The sequence below is a fragment of the Calypte anna genome, chromosome 4A (genome assembly GCF_003957555.1).
Source record: "Calypte anna isolate BGI_N300 chromosome 4A, bCalAnn1_v1.p, whole genome shotgun sequence".
NCBI lineage: Eukaryota > Metazoa > Chordata > Aves > Apodiformes > Trochilidae > Calypte > Calypte anna.
The window spans coordinates 42,222,860-42,235,547 of NC_044248.1; the positions used below are offsets into that span (position 1 = coordinate 42,222,860).

Genomic DNA, 12,688 nt, shown 5'->3' on the forward strand with positions numbered 1-12,688 from the left:
GTTGCCATTTTCTTTAATTAGCTTCTCCTGAGGACTCCAGCACTTGGACCTTTTTTTCTGCCTATTAACTAACAGGGATCAAGCAACACAGAGGCCAAATATCCAATACTAATTTTACTCAGACTGAAAACAGAAAACCAGGGACCAGAACAAAGTAAAAAAAAATTCAACTGTTAGCACCATACTATAAGCAATAGGTCAGCTTTCATTTCCAGCAACTACCATCACACTACCATGTCAAACTTATGAAAGGAGATTTCTATCACCCCAAGAGAGTTTTGTTCACATCACTTTGTCCGTGCCAAGTGCACTGCCAAGTGCAGAAGTTAACAACTTCTCATTTTCTCTGAATTCCAGCTCTATGTAAACCACAGTTTTGCCTTTATCTGACCTGATTAACAATTTCCATTGCTCTCACTTTACGAAGGAACTCAGAACCAAGGAGAAGTGCAGGCTCTGAAAGAAGAGCAGAGGAAAGAAACAAAAGCAAGCTACAACCACGAGAGTATGGTCAAGAGTCAAGCCTTTTTAGAACAGAGACACACAGCACCAAGGAAATACAGGTATTTGCTTTGCATGCTAGTGACACTGAAGGTTCAGCTTCTGCATCACAGCCTCCAACCCCTTTGCAAGAAATTCGTGTGACTGTTTCAAGCCGTGCAGGTAGGAGGAGCACGCCACCTGAAATCCAGGAGCATCTCACCCCTTGATGGTACATTTCTTGCATGATGATCCAAGGGGGGAAACAGAAGTGCTTCACTGCTCTGACCAGGTGGGCTTGGATACAGCTGCTCAGCTTCACAGGGTGGGAAGAAGGCACAATAAAATGAAATTACCAGATCTTTGTAATACATATTACTTCGACGTTTATATGTGTATCTCAAGTGCAGACAAGAACTGCACTACAAAAAGAGAAAGTAGCCAACTTTTTATAACAAGAATAAGTTACAGAGAAGTTGCCTTACATTCTTTGCATCAAGACAGCCTTGCCAAGCCTCACAAAGTTAACCTGCATAGGCTTTGGTTTGCTAGAAAAAAACACAGGTTTTCAACTATTCATATTTGTCTGGGAGCAGAGATCATGTTGAAGAGCAGGTATGGGTGAACACATTTTGAGAGAAGTACTAGTTCCAGTATTATGACAACATATTAGAGAGCTGATATAGCATATTTCCTTTCAAGTTGCTCAGCTTTTTTCTTAACAGGTTAAGAATAGCAAAACTGGAAGGGAATCACTAAAGCCACTCAGTGTATTTAAATGCTGTGGAGAAAGCATGTGGCTAGCTCTTGTGCAACACCACTGCAATTTAGTGGTAGCAACATCATAAAAGCACCAGCAGCTATTCCTAACTTCAGAGTGACCTAAATTGAGGTCTAGATTGCCACAGCAGCTGCAGTGCCACTGGAAAAGAACAAGTATCCAGGGATCATCACACAGGCATGGTTCAATAGTTCTGTGTGAGGCTGGGTTGTCTTGGATTGGCCCCTGGAATATGGCTTGATCCACAAGATGAGATGTAAAGCCTGTTCACCAGTGCTTGTACTCAAAGGATATCTTTCACCAGGAAATCTGATATATTTTACATCCCAGCACCATTCATGCATCCAAGAAAGACTTTTACCTCGGCAGGGGAATGCCACAATTGCTTCTGGTATTACTAATTATTATTCTATAACAGAAATAAGAATCATGGCCCAAGGACTGAGCAGGCCAAGGACTATATTAAAATATAATACCACAAGTCACACTGCTTCTGAGTGATTCAAATTTCCTCCCAGCAAAAGCAGACTCTGCATCTACTACACACTTTCAGGTCTCCTCATAACACGGCACCAGCACATGGCAACAACATGTACCCTGACCCCAGGAACACCTCAAAGAGTTTCACCATATGACAGAATAGATGTCACCTGAAATGGTGTACATGTAGGACACCAAAGTCAGCAGGCACCTCAGAAACCTCATGCACATCTGCCATGGCAACCTTGTCACCAATCCCCTGCAAGAACATTTGATCAACACTGCCCAAAAGGCTTTCTGTACTCATTTATCACCAATTTTTTTTCTCCTTCCTTAACATTTAGTGGATGAATAGTTGAGTTCAAGAATGCAGCCTGCATTCTTAAATGTGCACTCTCTTCTTTAAATATTGTTAAAGTAATCAGTAGATATAAAAACTGTTATCCATATTTATATATAGCAACAGTTAGCTCGCTGCACTGTTTTCTAAAAAAGTTCCAGACTGACCAAAACAGGTACAGAATAATCATAACAATCCATCCTTCAAACTGAACAAAAGGTGACATGGTAATTTGAGAGATGACAGAAAAAAATAAAATTAAAACTAAAAAATACAGCATTTGTTTCCATATTAGTTTAGGAAGAGTTAGTAGATCTGAAAATAAACATGTACCTATTTTTAAAGAAAATAATGTACTCTAAAGTCAAATAGTCAAAAGAGAATGAGTAAATGTCAGGGTACATTTTTGAACAATAACATAGTTCTAAATTTCACCCTTTTCTACTCTACTGTATCCTCAGCACTTGGAAAATGTATGAATTTTTCCTGCAGGCTAACTGGCAAATAAAGAGCCTTTTTGAGATAACTTTGAATGTGAACATGTCTTAGGCATCAAAACCACATATTACAGGTCTGTTTTATACTCTCTGATCTTTATACCATTACAAAGTTTGGAAATAATTTTTAGCAATAGAAGTATAATGAAACTGCATTCATAATTCATTAGGAGAACACTTCATGTTTCAAACTCTCACGTAAGTACAGCAGTTGATTGCTACCTAGCTAGTTTAGGATTAGGAGAGAATGTATCAGTGATTTTTTTTAATTAAACAAATATTATATCACCATCCAAACCTCAACACTGTGACTTTATGAAATAACAATCCTGACCACAAGATTTAAGTAATTTTATTCAGATTAGGAGAGCATGTAAATACATACTTTCCATTAACCTCACTGATTTAATCTGAACAAAAACAATTTACCCCACTGCAGATGTCATTCTCTCTACAAATGTCAGTCCCAATATCAGAATAGATACAGCAGCAACAGACTTGGGTCATGAGCTCATTACCCTATAAACACAAGCAATGCACACAACAATTTGGGGAGAGGAATCTACAACACTTCTATGATTTCAAGAGGAAATTCTCTTTCTTGGACTTCACCTTCTTACCTTGGTTGCATGTTTTTCCAGTGTATCCCGGGTGGCACTTACACTTGTTTGGCCCAACACATTCCCCATGTTTGCATCCTGGCTGGCATATAGCTGTAAAAAGAGAAATATCCTTTATTCTTCCACTCCAGTCATGACTGACAGCGTTTTACTTAGAAGCAAATGGCAACCACTTAACAAAACAGTACCATTTATATTCCTCCCTTCAGCATCACTACATGTTTCAAGTACCACTGTCCAAACATCAGGTGCCCTTTCAAAAATAACCATCACCCTATTTGTGGAAAGGGTGAGATACTTGCTAGTAGCCTATTTTTGGACAAGATTATTTTTCTGGGATAGTCAATCCTTTTAACACTTAATCAGCAAGCAGGCACTGTGCCTTCACTTACTCTGTCTATGTACTGTGATTCATGGCATTGAATTTGGCAAGCCTGGGTCATGTTTCAGCTGTACAGAAAATGTGTACAGTGATGTCACAGGTGACATACAGACACAGCCACAGTTCAGCCTCTGATAAGCAGTAGCACTGATCCCAGGATTCACTCTTTTCCTCTATGACCATCAGGCAACACTCTTTCTCCTTATTAATAATGTTTTGCTAGAATCTCTCCCTTTAAGAGTGTTTGAGTTCTGTCAAATAGAATAGAACAGCTTAGTTCAGTTGCTGTGCTCACACACAAACACATAGATCCCTTTTTAGTACAGTGTGTGTGTGCAAAGTCTTCCAACTAATATAATTTGCATCTTGACAATTAAAAGATTCCCCTGAAACCAGCCACAACAACCAACAGGGCATCATTTCCCTCCAATCAACTCACATTTATTACAATGACTGCAATAAGCCATGTCTATCAGTTGCAGTCTGACATCTCAAGCTCACTCCACTACCAGGAAGAAAATGTGGACAGTGGAGATCTATAGCAGGCTGAGAAAGCCACTCCTTTATACACTTAGGGGAAGGAAGTCCAGAAGATAAAGAATCTGAAAAGGTTGCCAAAAAGTAGCAAAAACTTTCTACTCTTCATAATAGTAACTGTTTTAAACAGAAGTTAAAAGTACATCTGTATAGACAAGTGCCACTAAAAACACTACTGCTCATTTACTGTTGAATCAGTTTCAACAAAGGCTACAATTTTTCCAAGGATTCCTCTCGAAAAGCACTTAAACTGTCACTCCCATCAGGTAGTAAGGTGATCTGAGAGAGAGAGAAAACAAAATCCCAAACAGTGCTCTTTTCATTTTCAGTCAACTGCTGCTTTATTACAGTTTTATATTATTCCTCTAGACCATAGAATACACTGCAACTACGCTTTTAATCTCATTTTGTTGCCTTCAAGAGATAACAGAAAATAAACTCTGGACTCATGATTATTCATTTCAGCTTGACTATTTTTAATTCTTATTTTAAATTCTTTAAATTGGGCCAGAGTGAAGACACTCTGTTGCAGTTCCCACCAAATTCTATGAAGTCAAGGAGGTATCCTAAACCTTTTATTTGTCCATAACTCAAACAGGTTGGCAGGAACTACATTTTCTTCCAAAATAAGACTGATAAATACCACATTTTAAATCTCACTTAAACTTCAGACCAAATTAAACATCCTGTAAAAATAGCACATGGAACTGAAATATGACTGAGTGGTTTCCATTTAGGGTTGGGGGATTTTTTTTTTTTTCAAGTGTGGGAGAGGAGAAAAAAAATCTGTTGAAATGCATGTGCTGTGGTGCTGTTACCATTTGCTACACCAGTGCAAAAGCCAGAAGCCACTAAAAATTCCCAGCTGTTGGGAAGACACCACTAGCTGCTGGTGGTCTCTGAGCATGACTCAGTCATTCTGAATTAATTATTTTAATTGCTACATAAATACAATAAATGGAACATGCATCTATTCAGTTCATTATGGGTATATAATACTGCTTGGGGTTTTTTTTTATTTATTTCACCTGTCTTTTCTTTCTGCACAGATTTTCCTCAGGATTGCATTTCAAGACCCTCTCTCCTCAGATTTTTCAGTTCACCTGCATTAAGCTGCCCACCATTTGAGGACATGGGTGACCACCACATGCTGTCCCCTCTATTCCTTCTCATCTAAAATTTTAACTTTAATTATTTAATTTCTTGATTACCAAACACTGTTTGGTGGAGTCATAACCAGACAGTTGCACTGCCTGGTTCTTACCTGCTTAACTCTTAATTTGTGGCCAACAGAAATCCTTGAGCTTTCTTAGTGGAGTGTACATATGAATTTAACTCATTTTTGGTTTTCCAATGCTCCCACCTAGGTCTGTCATCAAAGCAGCTTAGATTTTAAAATCTGTGTTTAATTCTTACATTCTTCTTTCTCTGTTTGTGCCTTGATTTCCATTTTTTATTAGTAATTTCTTTCTTGTGAGATGTCCATAAGAGGGTTTCACTGACAGAAGTTGCCCTCAAAGTCTTTAACTGCTTTCTTCATCCTTCCACTCAAATCTGCCTCAAAATTCCAGACTGCAGATGTGCAAACTGTCCCTGAACTTCTACTCTCACTTCTCTGAAGTCTAAAAATACGCATAAGAATACCTGCATCTGACACAAACTCAGCCAGCCACCAGCCTGAGTGGCCTTCCTTCTGCCCTCTCTTTCCGAGTAGCATCCAGCCGCCCTCCCCCTTTTTTTTTTTTTACTCTAAATCTCAGTTCCTGAAAGTTATTTGCCCCAATTTCTGCATCAGCCCAGAGATGATTACATACTAGACATCTTCACAAACCTTTACTGGATCCTTCAAGCACTGCTGAATCCAGAACAGACAGAATACAGAATCCCAAAGAGACAATTCAACAAAAATGGATTGTTATATTCCCCCAGTGTCAACTTCCTAATAAGACTACCATGCTGGTGAAACAAGATTTCCTCCTTCACCTGAAACTGGCTCCCTTTTTCCTGGGGTGCAAACAGACCACAATATCAAGTTCTGTTTTTCTCTTCCCCACATCCAGCTTTGGCTCACTCTATTTCTATTTTTGCAATTCTTTGCAAATTATGCAATTGCATAAACACACACACAGGAAAATTAATCTGCCTTACAGTGATTTTATGCTATGATCCCAGAGGTATGAACTGATTTGTAAAATAATTCACTGCAGCTCTTTCAGAGTTACTTATTTCTTTTTTGTTCAACTACATACAACTGCAGAGTAATGTATAAAGCTGAGCCCACCACACAGTTACCAGTAAGTGGTAAAACCATGTCACGTTCATAACATTACAGAATTACTGTTGAAAAAACAAAACCCAAACTTTGCTTCCCACAAGTCACAAGATGCATGTATCTCTGTAGAGTCTGATTAGGGCAAAGAGGTATTAATTTCCAGATAATTTCAAATGTCAAACATTCCTTTACTCTATTTTTGAAAGATAATAAATGCCCTTGACAAACTTCTGTGACTAAAGACTGATAATATAATCAGATAAAATGGTAGTATCTAATGCCTGGATATTTTTTGACAGATTACTTGCACTTATTTGTAACATTCATGATAACAAATGCTGTCAAAATGCATGATTAAGCTTCCACCTAAAACGTGCAGTTCCACCAAGCAAGTGTCTCCTCATTTTTCATGCACAACTACTACATTTGGCTGGTAAATCAGTTACTCAGTTTGCACATATGATTCTGGTAACAGCACATTAATGTGATAAACTGCAACCAGTGTGGGCTACCCACTGCAGTGAATTCTCTGCTTGCCTATGACTGCTGCCAAGTGTGTTTCTAAGCTGCATACACAAACCCAGCCCCTGCTTCATTAATGCCTTGTTACTCAGAACAGCACTGAAATGTGTGCATAACCTAAGCATGGGTAACACTGAAACCAACAGGAGTTAAGTGCCAGTGAAACCTGATCTAATGCTTAAGCTCTTTTAAAAAAAATCAGTGAAAATTTGAGCTACCACAATGCAAAATTAGAAAAAAAATATTTCATGCTTTGTCCCTCTTCCCATGTTTGTATTTTAAGTGATTCACTGTAATTGCTTACAGAATGGTGCTTTATCACCTCATTGTTACCTGAATCTTTCACTGTCTGCTGAATTCCAGCAGGTAGAAGCAGGGGAGCACCAGTGTGGTGACAGAAAATGAACTATTGCTATTTTGTTTATTAGAATATAAGACCCAGGGGCTGCAGCAGCTGCTGTGCCACAGCAGCAAACTGGACTTGCACAGAGAGATTGCTCTGTTCCCCTCTGTGAAGAGAGGTACTCCTCACAACAGGGATGTGAAAATAAAGACATTTCAGCAGACTTCAGCCCTGGGTGCCAGTGTAAAGCAGCACAGATTTCCTATTCCTCTAACATTCCAGGCTGAATGCTGCTGGAGAGCAGTGGCTGCAAACTTTTCCTGCAGTGGGAATGACAACTGGGAGAAAAGGTGGAAAGCAGGCAAAGGAGGCCACCAGGAAGGGCTTCAGGCTTCCCAAACTAAGCTCCCACTGCTCATGTGAAATCCTGTGAAAGCACATTAGGCCTCCTTACTCTGACAGCTTGTAAATACAATGCTGGGAGCATAAACAATTTGCAGGGAGGAAAAAAATATTGCCCGGGGCTTGAGAGTATAATGAAGAAAAGGGAAAAGAGTGAAAGGGAAAAGTGCAATAGCTTAGAAAGTAAGTGTCTCATTGGATGGATGACTGGGATAAACCAGTCCTGTTAATTTCCTTCCCCCTCAGCTCCCCCAAATCAAATGCTTAAAAAGGCAAAAAAGAAAAGAACATCTATATGTTCCTGTCACATATTATAGTTTTCATGTAAACTTAAGACTTAGAGGTCATAACTCTAAGCCATAACCTTGCCAAAATTATTTTAAGAAATATGTTCAGCTAACCTTTGGGCTGGCACCTTAGGCTGGCTATTCTCTGCCTTAAGACGTAGAAAGCTGCAAAACAAATATCCAAAAAAAGAAATTCCAGCTTTTTTTTGTTTGGTTTTTTTTTTCTCTGTAAGGAGGATAGACTTGGCTGGGGCTTTTATCAACTTGTTACATTCCTGGAGACTTACACACATTCAACATTCAGAGCTTTTCTGAAATATAAAAAAATTCTGGTACACATTTAAAAATGGAAATTCCTTACATCAGTATTTCATGATGAGATTTAATAAACACATTTTGATACATAAGAGTAATTAAATATAATGACGTGATGCTATTCTTATTCAATCAACTAAGGAGCTACACTTTGTCATGTTTCATATGGTACAGAGTTGTAAAGATTCTCGTGTTTCAAGGTTTAAGTTTTTATTTCCATTAACAGATCATAAAAGCTTTCCTTAAAGAGACAGTATCCTTTAATTTAAATCTAGACATATATTCCTAATGCTGCATCTCCACAGAGCAAACATAAGGGGCTAGCATCTGAATGTTAATTTGGGAATAATTTAAATTACACCCACAGTATAACCAACAAACATGTTGGCATATAAATTTACCAGTCATTTTTATAATGCCTAAATTTTGAATGTCATCATTAAAATGCTTAGAGACCTTTTCAGCTCTTACTACCACATGAAATTAGATACTCTACAACAGTTACATAGGATGGAAACACAAATTTAAGTTTCAGGCTTAATTTAAAATCAATTTATTTGCCAATACAATTAAATGTGTTAGGCTACACAGCCTTATTATAAAAGGCTGGGATTTAAGTCCAACAGCAGATCTTTGTATTTTAAGTAGTATGTAGCCAACACTTAAGGCTTTGCTAGGATTTAAACTTAGATTGGCTTGAATTAGTTTTAACCAGAAGGTCTCAGAGTGTTTGTCACAGTGGCTCCTCAGGTTGTTGCTGGGCTTTGAGAGAAGCTCCAAATACAAATATACTACAGTTGTAAATGGTCAAATCATATTGTTGAGATTTCCTTGGGAAAAGCTGGAATGCATAACTACTGTTCTGTGGATGAAGTTCAGGAAGGATGCAGTAGCTAAGTGGAAATGGATACTGTATCTTTAACATAGTAAAGCCATAACTGCTTTAAAAGCATAAAGCTTCTAAACTTCAAAACCAAACAACCCATAACTGAATAAAAATAGCATAACCTCATTTTTCCTTGCATGCCAGTATTAAAGAAGCATTGCAATTCTGTATGAAATGTCTTTTCTTTGAAAAGAACCTAAGGATGCACAAAAATATTGGTTATTTTCTAAGAAGCAGACATTGTGCATATCAATATTAAACACTGCCAACAGAATGCATTAGTACCAACTGTATTCTTGCAACCACAAATTCAGTACAAAACTCCTATTGACCTTAAGGAGGTTTCTGCTAATGGGTCAGAAGCCAGGATTTTCATGGCTCATTACTGACAAAATCATGGTTTTACTTTTTGTGCATCCTGGACTCTACAGAATTGCCATCTCCACTGAAAGAATTGTTTTTAACAAGAAGCAAGAAACAGAAGTCTTAAGCAGCTCTTGGCCTCTTCTCCCACTGATGCACGAGGCTATTTATGTGGCTAAATTTCCATCAACATAATTGTTGGCTATAAAAAATCTCCTTCTAGGCATCAAGGAGAGCACATCCATCCCCCCACCACCTCCCAGCTCTGTAAATAGATTGTACAGGACAGATATGCAGTCTTTAAGCTCATTAGGACAGGAGCAGCAGCACAGACAGTGTAAGTTCCTTCACAACTGTTGTAAGAAGGCAGCAGCATGCACAATTTCCAGCAAAGCATTTGGTTATGCCTGCATCTGTTGTATCAGCTTGTACTCCCTTGAAGGTCCTCTAACAACCTCCTGAAATAGCATGAGTAGTTTTGACTAAATCTAAATGCTAACCTGACATCCTTCAAGTAACACGTTTCAAAGGAGACATAGAAATTTGGGCTTCTTTTTGGATACAAATATTCCCAACCTGCACGTGTGGGTGGGAACATGTGCATAACATAACACAGTGCAGTGTGATGTCAGGCTCTTAGACCAGAGTGGGAAATTAAGCAGAAACCAAACAGAAATTCCCAGATTCTCATTGCCCTGAAGTTTACCTGACTCAATTACAGTAAATTTTAGTACTGTCAATAACAGACAGAATTTTAAGGTGACAACATCCTTCTAAGCAAGTCAGACTCACATGTGCAAAAGCCTAAGCTCTGCATTGTACAAATTTGTGTGAACATGAGAAAGATGTGACCAGTTGTGTACAAGCCTTCTCTACAAGTGACTAGAAGCCCCAGCAGCAGTGATACTCACGTTGGCACTGTCCCCAGGACAATCTGGCCCAGCCCCAGCAGCAGTCAATTCTATTTCCAAACCGGCACAGTCCTGCAGAGGAGCCTATTTGTCTGGGCCACCTGAACAAGAAAGTTCAAAAAAGTCTGGTGAAACATTTTATATTCTAGACCAAGAAAACAAATTAGAAAGGCCAGGAAAATTCTCTCCTGCATGGAGATACATAACTTTTTTTTTTAAACAGTAACTGCTTTAAGCTGAGCCAACGACATTTTTGCCATTCGTGTTGTGTTGAGTTCAGAAAACATCAATGACTATAGGCAAAGAAGGGAAAAGAGAATTAATGTTAACTTTGTAAAACCCAAAACCCCTGACGTGCTTTTGCAATACGCTCACTGCTGCCACTCCCAGGCTGGTATGGAATAATTGCAGGAGTCTGAAACAATTTATAATGTGGAGTAAACCATCCTGATGAAGTTTCGGCATTGGTTTACTTCACAATATCTGGCCAAATTTTTCCACCACAACACTGAGGAAAAAAAAAAAAAAATCAAAACAAAGGTATCCTGAACTGTTAAATAGAAATGAAATGCAAAGGGAGAGCTGTATTATTCCTGTGTTGGAAGGACAAGATCCCAGAATCTCCAGTAATTATGAAGTCTCAACATAAACCGATAATGTTTCTAGGGGAGAGGCTGAAATAAGGAGAACGCCGCATTTCAATAAATCCTACCAAAAAACCCTTGGCAAGGGAATGACGCCGGACAGAGCACTGCTGTGTGGGGCAGTCTGAGCCGTGCAGTGCCCGTGCAGTGCACACGTAGAGCACATGCAGATCCCATGCAGTGCCCCGCAGCCGCTCCCTGCACCTGACGCGGCCCCGCACAGGCTCTCCAGAGCCTTCATTTCCACCTTGCTTCGTGTTAAAACTTGACCCGCAATCTGCACCGTATTCAGTTTCAAGCGCCTCGAGGCGTCAATAAACTAATTTTACTTTCCCAGCACGCAAAATACCTCGGGTTTTAATTCTTGCAGGGCGCAACCCTGCCGGAGAAATAAACTTTCCCTACCTCAGCCCAGTTTTAGGCTGTCGAGCAACGAAAGGCCCCGGGGACAGAGCCAAGCGAGTCCGCCCCGGGAAAACTCGGGAGCAGCACCAGGTCCCACTGGTCCCGCCAACCCCAAGCTTCCACCTGCGACCGCAGGGACGAGGCAGCGGGCCGAATCAGCCCCTCGGTCCGCTTGTCCTCTCAGTCCCCCGGCCCCAGTTGCACTCTCCTCGGCGGTGGGAGACGACACCAGTCCCGCGGAGGACTCGGCCCAGTCCCGCCTCGCCGGGAGGCAGCCCCGGTGTCGTGTGTCCCCCCCCGCCGCCATTTCGCGCCCCGGCGGTCCGGTGCCACTCAGGAACCCGAGGGCCGCTACAGGTGCCCTTCTCACGGGGCAGACCTCGGGCTCCCTCCGCTCTTCCCGCCAGGGCTCCGACCTGCCCCAGGAAACACCAACTCCCCGGCCAGGCCCTATCCCATCCCACCGTCCCGAGGGATCCGGCTCCTACCTTCTGTCAAACTCCCCGGCCGCCCCCAGGGAGAGGCAGGATGCCAGGAGCAGCCGCAGCGAGAGCTCCATGGCAGGCGGGGCTCGCCCGCCACACTGTGGGGGGTGGTGGCGGAGGTGTTCCCCACAAGCGAGGCGGGCTGCGGAGCGGGGGGTCCGGTTCTGCTGCTACAGCTCCGGGGCGGCTGCGGCAGCCACCCCCCCGTCTTCTCTCCGCCCGCCCGCCTCGCTGCCGGGCGGAGGAGGCGCCGCACGGGGAGCGGCAGCGCCGCCCGCCCCCGCCAGAGGCGCCCGCGGTTGGGCCGGGCCGGGCCCGCAGCCTCCCCGCTGAGGGGCACCTGAGGGCCTGCGGGGTGTGTGCCCGCAGGAGATGTGGAGAACGAGCCTCCTTTTGCCAACCAAATTTCTCCTAGAATAAAGCTTTTTGAAAGAATTACAAGGTGTACGGCTTTTTTTGGTTTGTTTTCTAGCTGAAACACTCCCAGGTGCTGGCACATGTGACATAAGGTGTTCCAGCCCTTGCTCAGAAGTGACAATTTTAAACACTACCAATAAAGCATGTGACAACCTAGCACCAACTACCAACAGCGACCACATCTGTACTCTACCTTAATATGCCAAAAGACAGCAGTTATTTTTGGTTTATTCCTATGAACTACAGCCCTCAGGACTTCTGAGGGACACTTTCAGCCTTGCCACCAGTTCAGGGTCTGAGCTGCTCTGAGACCCCTCTG

The 12,688-nt window shown here is 41.5% G+C and overlaps 1 protein-coding gene across 9 annotated transcripts in view; it reads right to left on the reverse strand.

Moving 5' to 3' along the window:
- NPNT (nephronectin) overlaps positions 1 to 12,149 on the reverse strand; it is a 35,253-nt gene extending 23,104 nt beyond the window's left edge. For 3 of the 9 annotated variants that reach the window (XR_003987541.1, XM_030450112.1, XM_030450111.1), the window contains exons 1-5: positions 11,956 to 12,149; positions 10,419 to 10,519; positions 8,058 to 8,108; positions 3,199 to 3,291; positions 704 to 796 (exon numbers count right to left, since the gene is read on the reverse strand). Coding sequence is in view for 8 of the 9 variants with exons in the window: in XM_030450112.1 (XP_030305972.1) it covers positions 704 to 796; positions 3,199 to 3,291; positions 8,058 to 8,108; positions 10,419 to 10,519; positions 11,956 to 12,026 (409 nt within the window). In the remaining variant the exon portion in view is untranslated. The remainder of the gene's footprint in view (positions 1 to 703; positions 797 to 3,198; positions 3,292 to 8,057; positions 8,109 to 10,418; positions 10,520 to 11,955) is intronic. The other 6 variants (XM_030450118.1, XM_030450117.1, XM_030450114.1 and 3 more) reach the window with 6 other exon arrangements.
- Positions 12,150 to 12,688: the final 539 nt, after the last annotated feature.